General features: G+C 48.9%; 2 protein-coding genes across 2 annotated transcripts; both read right to left on the reverse strand.

Moving 5' to 3' along the window:
- Window positions 1-4,361: 4,361 nt before the first annotated feature.
- Window positions 4,362-6,666, reverse strand: LOC148544091 (uncharacterized). The gene is made up of 3 exons (XM_088498861.1): window positions 6,016-6,666; window positions 4,955-5,745; window positions 4,362-4,521 (listed from the first exon to the last, which is right to left on the reverse strand). The coding sequence occupies exons 1-3, from the start codon at window positions 6,664-6,666 to the stop codon at window positions 4,362-4,364; spliced, it is 1,602 nt and encodes a 533-aa protein (XP_088354987.1).
- A 595-nt stretch (window positions 6,667-7,261) lies between these two features.
- Window positions 7,262-7,768, reverse strand: LOC148544092 (uncharacterized). The gene has a single exon (XM_088498862.1). The coding sequence runs from the start codon at window positions 7,766-7,768 to the stop codon at window positions 7,262-7,264; it is 507 nt and encodes a 168-aa protein (XP_088354988.1).
- Between the last annotated feature and the right edge of the window lie 290 nt (window positions 7,769-8,058).

The following is an 8,058-nucleotide window of genomic DNA, read 5'->3' on the forward strand; positions in this document are numbered from 1 at the left end:
TACTTGTGTTTTACTTGCTTGCATTATCTGTGATTGTCTGGTACTGAGGAGGTTAGGTAGGCAGTGGCGATGGGATCGCATGGAGGGTAGGTTAGCGAAGGCAGTGGGACTGGTGTAATTTGGTATTAGTTAGAAATCTCCTAAGTTTAGCTAACCCTGTTTATGGTTTATGGTTTAATTTATTTATTTCGTTAAGCTTGAATACCTATATTCGATGTGAAGTTCTAGGATTGCCTTTGGCGTCCCGGAACTTTATATATTACATATTGGGCAATGTTACCATGCTGAGAACCTTCGGTTCTCATACCATATGTTGTTATTTTTCAGATGCAGATCGCAATCCATGTCGGTGAGTTTGCGAATATGGTGATAGAGCGGAGGATAATCTTTCTTATGCTTTATTTTACTTTACTTTTGTTGTAGTTATTCTCTCACCTTTTGTATTCTATACTTTATGGCCTTAGAGGCTTGATTTGAGAGATAAGTTGTATAAGCTATTTTAAACTTATAAAACACTTTTGTATTTCAATTTGACTAGCTAGCCTAAACTCCGCAGGCTATTACTAGTCCTCTTTTTGGTATATCATACATATATATATCTTATTAATTTAATTATTACCTTGTGTATTTTGGAGCTATCTACAAGGTTTTATATATATATATATATATATATATATATATATATATATATATATATATATATATATATATATATATATATATATATATATATATATATTATGTCTTGTTCTATCCATGCCTACGCGTTTAGTTATCGTGTGTGAACACTTCGCGTTTTCGTAATTCCATTTTATGCGACTTTGAGCTTTGCTCCTTCATCGGGCTTCTAGTTATATAAATTCTTGGATATATATATATATTGTACGAGATGTCTCCGGTACGGGTTGAAGGGTGGATCGGGAACCCGCGGGCAAGGCTGGAGCCGGATTGCTTGACTAAAGCGATGGGGGGTGGTACCTGCAAAGACACTCCGACGCTCAAGTCAGAATGGATCTAAGAGGTAGAAGGTGTGAGGAATGAATGAATACCTGGAGGGACCTGGGTCCTCTATTTATAGGTGATGGTGAATATCTTATCTTATCTTATTTGGCTAAGATAAGAGAGATATTTGGGTTTGAAAGTTGGTTAGGAGCTTTGAAGGGCCGGTTTTGGGCCTTCGGGTCGAAACGGGTTGTCCCCCGGGTAACCGGGTATGCGGGATCCGTGAGTCGGATCCGTAACAGTTGCCCCCGCAGCGGGAGAGCGAGCGAGGTCGGTCTGTCGCTGGGAGACGTTTGTTATGGGCTCGATTTTTTCTCGGGTGCCCGTCTGATTTCTTTGAGATGAGGTCGGTGCCTGGGTTTTCGTTTCGTGGAAGATTCGTCTGACCGTTTAGGTCTGACGTGACTCTTCCGTATCAGTCGCGTCTGTTGCGTTCTTCGAGGCGTTACCTTCTTTCGAGGGGGTATTTATTGCAGGCTGTGTATGGTGGTTAGATAGTTCTGTTGGGTTTTTAGAAAGGGGCTGGGGAGAGTGCCACCGTATAATTGGTGGTGTGCGGTGGTGGTGTTTGTTTTTGGTTTTTTACCCGCCGTCGTTTTCTGCCGTGAGGCTTGGCTGACGGTGGTGCTCGTCGATATTTTAGGTATGGCTCGCCGACGGACGGAGGGTGTGAGGGCTCCGGTGACCCCGGCGGGGGGTGTCCCTGACCTTTTTTCTTGGGTCACCAGTGATGTTTGGGGGACACCGTCGCGGATGACGGAGGCGGACCTCCAACAGCTCCGTGATGAAGGGGCTGTTTGTGGGGGTGGCGATGCCGAACGCCACTACGAGCTTGCCCTCCCTGGGGTTGACGAGAGGGTTTGCTATACCAATCCCGACTCCCCGACAGTGCCGGATTGGATGTGGGTGTATGAGGCTATGTTTACCCGGCTTGGTGTTCGGCTTCCCTTTTCTCCGTTTGTTCAGCAGTTGTTGAACCGGTGCTCCGTGGCGCCGTCCCAGCTACATCCGAACAGCTGGGCGGCGATACGGTCTTTTGAACTTGTTTGTGATTATTTAGAGCTACCTGCCTCAGTAAATGTTTTTCTTTTCCTTTTCTTGTGTACTCTTCCGACTAAGGAGGGGAAACATAAGAAGGGGTATGTATCTTTCCGAGCTCAGCCCCACCATCGGGTTTTCAGTTTGTATGAAGACTCCTTCCATGGTTTTAAGAGTGGTTACTTTAAAGTTCGTCCCGCGAGGGGGCATCACCCTTTTTGGTTGACGCTGGAGGGTGAACGTCGGTTCCCCACTTACTGGAACTTTAAGGCTGGTCCGTCCGTGTTTACTCGGGTTTCGAAAGAGTTCTTGTCCTCGGAGGAGCGGGATATCGCTCTTGTTCTGTGGCAGTTATTTGGGGAGCGTCCTCTTAATCCTCGGGACGTGATGGGTGATCCGGTTGCTTGCCGGTCGTATGTTGGTGTGTGTCGTGTGTGTCCGTTCTTTACTTGTTTTTATGTTTTGTTTCCCGTTTTCGTAACTTGGGATTTTTGTTTCTTGTTTCCTTGCAGTTGAGATGGCTGGTGGCTTGACATCCTTGGCGCGTCTGAAGGCAGCGATGGCCCAGGAGGAGGGGTCGCCATCCCCGGCTACTCCTGTCTCTAATCCTGCCGTGGATTCTCAGCCGGTTTCTCAGGAGGTGATTTCTTCGGGTGCGCGGGCCGACGCTCAAGTTTCTCCTGGCCCTGCAAACTCTCCTGAAGTCGTCGTAGTGACGGCTGCCGAAGCTTCTCGGAAGAGAAAGAGGCCTGAGGACCCAAGCAGTGAGACTTTTGAGGATGAGGGTCTTGTGCCCAGCGTGATGGATCGACGCTTCGATGCCCCGGGGTTTATTGATCAACACTTGATGCCTGGAACGGAGCCGTTTTTTGACGGCTGCGATGTTTCGTTCCAGGCCAAGTCGGTATATCGTGCTCTCCTCCGGTCTGCCATTGTTGTTCGGAAGGCTGAGCCTGTGATGGCTCAGGTTGGTTTGCTGGATAAGAAGCTTCGTCATTCTCATGCTGAGGTAGCCAAGTTGAAGGGGGAACTTGAGGCTGCCAAAGCTGCAAGGGAGAGGGCTGTGAAGTCTTCTGAGGAGGCCGGGGCAGAGATTCTCCGACTTGCCGAGGTTGAAACTTTGCTTCTCTCTCAGTTGGCAGAGGAGCGGCAGCGGGCTTCCGATGTGGGTTCTCAGGCTGCCATGCTTCTTGCCGAGTCAGAGGCTTTAAAGGCCGAGGTTGCTGCCTTAAAGAGGGAGAAGACGGAGTTGCTAGCTGATGCGAAGGATGCAATTGCGGCTACCGAGGAAACGATGAGGGCTCAAGCTTCAGTGCTAGCTCCTGGTGTGGATATGTCTGTGATGGGGGCCTTCAAGACTGTTCGTGATGGCCAGATCGTTGACCTCGAGTAGCTTTGACCTTTATCTCTTTGGTTTTTTCTTTGAACTGTGTTTTGGATATTTTCGGATGGCCAAGGGCCGTGTATTTTGATTTCGAAACACTTTATTTTCGTTTTAATAGTGCTTATTGGCCGTTCAGGCCTTTTATATGTTCCGTTGTTACGTTGTTTTTGGGCCGTCCGGGCCTATCATATATTCCGTTTTAGGCTATTCCGTGTGTATTTCGTTCGTCTCCTCGGACTGTCGTTTGGTTGGGTTCTTTTGTGGATATCCGCGTGTTTGGGCCTGGGGGGTGATCAGTCCCCCAGTTGCGGCCGCGTTTTTGTTTCGTATTTGGGACACTTAGGAAAATAGAAATAGCTGTTCTAATGGAATTTTTATTGATGGTTGGGCCTCGTTAAAACCCTCCGTTGGTGGCGGGAAAGAGTACCCGAGTTTAAAACTTAGATGAGAAATAAAACCTTAGAATTTGTAAACTGGTAGGAGAAGTACAAAAACAGAAATGAGGACAAGGGTGCGACCTTTGTAGGTTGGTATAGGTGTAGTATCGTCGCAAGTTGGCGGCGTTCCATGTTCTCGGGACTTCGTCGCCGTTGAGCCGTTCGAGTTTGTACGCTCCTTTTCCGATTATAGCCTTGATTTTGTATGGTCCTTCCCAGTTGGGGGTGAGCTTCCCTTCTCCTGGGGTCGGGGGACCGATATCGTTTCGTCGTAAGACGAGGTCGTCGGCCGCGAATTCTCGCCGGATGACTCCGTGATTGTATCTCAGTCTAATTCTTTGCTTTAGGGCTAGCTCCCTGAGGTGGGTTATGCTTCTTGTTTCGTCGATGAGGTCTCGTTCTGCTTCCTCGTTACCTCCGACCGTTTTTCTGGGGCTTGGGTCTCCGATCTCTACCGGGATGACCGCTTCAACACCGTATGTTAGTCGGAAAGGTGTTTCTCACGTTGTCGTTTGAGGTGTGGTTCGGTATGACCATAGGACCGATCCGAGTTCGTCGGCCCATAGTCCTTTGGCTTCGTCGAGCCGCTTTTTAAGTCCTTTGACGATTATTTTGTTTGCAGATTCCACTTGTCCGTTTGTCTGGGGGTGTTCTACTGAGCTGAAACGGTGAGATACACGTAGCCCCTCTAAGAATTCTCTGAATTTTTTGTCGGTAAATTGGGTTCCGTTGTCCGAGATAACGATCTCGGGGATCCCGAATCGGGTGATGATCTGACGCCAGAGGAATTTTCGGCATTGGGTTGCCGTTATGGAGGACAGGGGTTCGGCTTCGATCCATTTAGTGTAGTAGTCTATGGCGACGATGAGGTATCTAAGCTGGCCGGGTGTCGTAGGGAAGGGTCCGACGAGGTCGATGCCCCAGGTGCCGAACGGCCGCTCTGCCGATATGGTGCTGAGCTGGTGCGGCGCGGCTTGGTGGATATTGGCGTGCCTTTGGCATTTGTCGCAGTTTTTAACTATTTGTATGGAATCCCGGATAACCGTGGGCCAGAAGTAGCCTGCTCTGATGACTTTTTGGGCTAAAGTTTTGCCTCCGACGTGGTTGCCCGCAGCAGCCTTTGTGGATTTCACGGAGTACGTACTCCGTGTTCTCGGGTTCGATGCATTTGAGCAGGGGTTGCGAGAATCCGCGTTTGTATAGATGTCCTACGATGACGGTATAGTTGGCGGCTTCCCTTTTTATTCGTTTTTCCTCTTTGGGGTCTGGTGGCAGTGTTCCATCGAGGAGGTATTGCAGGATAGGGTAGGTCCAAGATCCCTGGTTTGAGATTGTCAGGTGAGCGTTGGTTGTTGTTGACACAGAGGGTGTCTTAACGACTTCCTGGATTAACGATTTGTTACCGTGTCCTGGTTTGGTACTGGCTAGTTTGGAGAGTAGGTCTGCTCTGACATTTCGTTCCCTAGGGACGTGCTGTATGGTGACGTGTTCAAATCCTTCTTTTAGTTTGTTTACCTTGGCGAGGTATTGTTGGAGCAGGGGATCTCGTGTCTGGTAGTCTCCGTTAATTTGGGAACTGACTACCTGTGAATCGGTATTTACTTCTAGGACCTTTGCTCCGACTTCCCGGGCTAAGGATAGGCCTGCCAAGAGGGCCTCGTATTCTGCTTGGTTGTTTGATACTGGAAATTCATATCGTACCGACTGTTCGATCGTGATCCCGTCTTGGTTTTCGAGTATGACTCCGGCGCCTCCGTAGGTGGAGTTTGATGAGCCGTCGACATGTAGTTTCCATGATTCGGGGGTGAGCTTTCCCTGAGTCATCTCGGCGATGAAGTCGGCCATAGCTTGTGCTTTGATTGCATTTCGGGGTTCGAATTTGATCTGGAATTGAGATAGTTCGATGGACCATGCTAGCATTCTTCCCGCTAGGTCGGGTTTCTGCAACACCTGCTTGACCGCCTGGTCGGTTCGAACCGTTATGGGATGAGCTTGGAAGTATTGTCGTAGGCGTCGGAAGGCTGTAAGGAGTGTGAAAGCTAGCTTTTCTAAGCGTGAGTAGCGAGCTTCCGCATCTTGTAGGACTTTGCTTATGAAGTATATGGGTTTTTGTTCCTTTTTCTCGTTTTCACGGACGAGTGCTGCTGCGAGTGCCTCTTCCGTTATGGAGAGGTATAAGTAAAGTGTTTCCCCTGTTTGGGGTTTGGCGAGGATTGGTGGTTCCGCTAGGACCCTCTTGAAGTGTTGAAATGCTTCTTCACATTCCGTCTCCCATTTGAAAGGGGCTCCTTTTTTCATTAGTTTGAAGAAAGGGGTCGCTTTTTGAGCCAATGCCCCGAGAAAGCGCGATAATGCCGTCAGTCGGCCGGTAAGCTTTTGGATGTCTTTAAGGTTTTTGGGACTTGTCATCTCGAGGACAGCACGACATTTCTCTGGGTTTGCTTCAACTCCGCGTTGCGTAATCATGAAGCCGAGGAACTTCCCTGCCTCCATTTCGAAGGCGCATTTTGCCGGGTTGAGTCGCATTTGGTGCTTTCGTAGGGTGTTCATTATGACCTTGAGGTCGTCGGTTAGTTGTTCGCCGGATTCGGTCTTGGCGAGCATGTCGTCTATGTAGACTTCTAGTTTGTTACCGGACAGGTCTCGAAATATCTTGTTAACAAGTCTTTGATAGGTTGCTCCAGCGTTTTTCAAGCCGAAGGGCATTACTGTGTAGCAGTACGTCCCGTCCGGGGTGATGAACGCTGTTTTCTCTTCGTCTGGTCGGTGCATCAGAATCTGGTTGTATCCGGAGTATGCGTCCATGAAGCTGAGGTATCGGTGACCGGATGCAGCGTCTACCAATCCGTCGATGTTTGGTAGGGGGAAGGCGTCCTTTGGACAAGCTTTGTTGAGGTCCGTGTAGTCGACGCACATTCGCCATTTCCCGTTAGATTTTTTCACTAGTACGACGTTGGCTAGCCAGGTCGTGTAGGGGAGTTCCCGGATGAAGTTGGCCTCGAGTAGGGCTTTGACTTGTTTTTTTGACTTCGGTGGCTCGGTCTGATGACATTTTTCTTCTCCTTTGTGCTACTGGTTTAGCTTTGGGGTCCACGGCTAGACGGTGGGACATTAGGTCGGGGTTTATTCCCGGCATGTCGGCTGGTGTGAATGCAAACATGTCTCTATTTTGTTTCAGGAGTTGAGAGAGTTCCTCTTTGAGGTCATATGGGAGGTTCCTATTAATAAAGGTATATTCGTCTTTGGTTGGTCCTATTTGTAGTTTTTCCATATCTCCTTCTGGCTCTGGCCTGGGTTGGCCGTCTTGTCGGGCATCCAGATCGGCTAGGAATACTCCGGCCACATCTCGGGATTTCTTCCTTAGGGCTAGGCTGGTGTTGTCGCATTCGTCTACGACTTCTCAGTCCCCGTGGATGGTACCGACGGAGCCGTCATCGGTTCTGAATTTCATAAGGAGGTATTTGGTAAAGATGACTGCGGAGAAGTCATTGATTGTTTTCCTTCCGAGGATCACGTTATAGGCTGTGGAGTCTTTTAAGACTACGAATTCAGATAGGATTGTCTTCTTCTGGCTGCTCGTTCCTATGGTGATGGGAAGTGTGATTGAGCCATCTGGTTTGAGAAAGTTGTCTCCGAGTCCCGTGACGCCGTGGCGGTGTGTTTGGAGGTTGTCATTGTGGAGTCCGAGTTTATCGAAGGCTCCTCGAAAGAGGATGTTTGAGTCTGCCCCGGTGTCTACCAGTATCCTTCGTACGAGTCCTGTTCCGATTCTAGCCGAGATGACGAAAAGGGCATCCTCGGCTGAGGTGCCGTGTTGGCAGTCTTCTGGTAAGAACGTTATCGTATTATCGGCCGCGGAGATTGGGGCTTGGTTCCTTACAGCCATTACCTTGAGGTCTTTCTTCATTGTTAGTTTTGACTTGCTTGATACGTCCTTGCCTGTGATGACGTTTACTATGATGGTCGGATCTTCCTCTGGGCTTTCCCTGGGGGGTTGCTTTTGGGTTCTCGGGTTACGTCCTTCTCTCTCCGACGACCTGTCTCTCTCTGCGCGTCTCGGTTCTCTGATGATTTTGGCAAATTCTGGGAGTTTGCCGTCTCGTATGGCTTGTTCAAGGGCGTCTTTAAGGTCGAAACAATCTTGTGTTTTGTGACCGTAACCTCGGTGGTATTCGCAGTAGAGGGTTTTGTTGCCTC

The sequence above is a fragment of the Arachis ipaensis genome, chromosome B9, assembly GCF_059453495.1.
Source record: "Arachis ipaensis isolate K30076 ecotype BB chromosome B9, ASM5945349v1, whole genome shotgun sequence".
Lineage (NCBI taxonomy): Eukaryota > Viridiplantae > Streptophyta > Magnoliopsida > Fabales > Fabaceae > Arachis > Arachis ipaensis.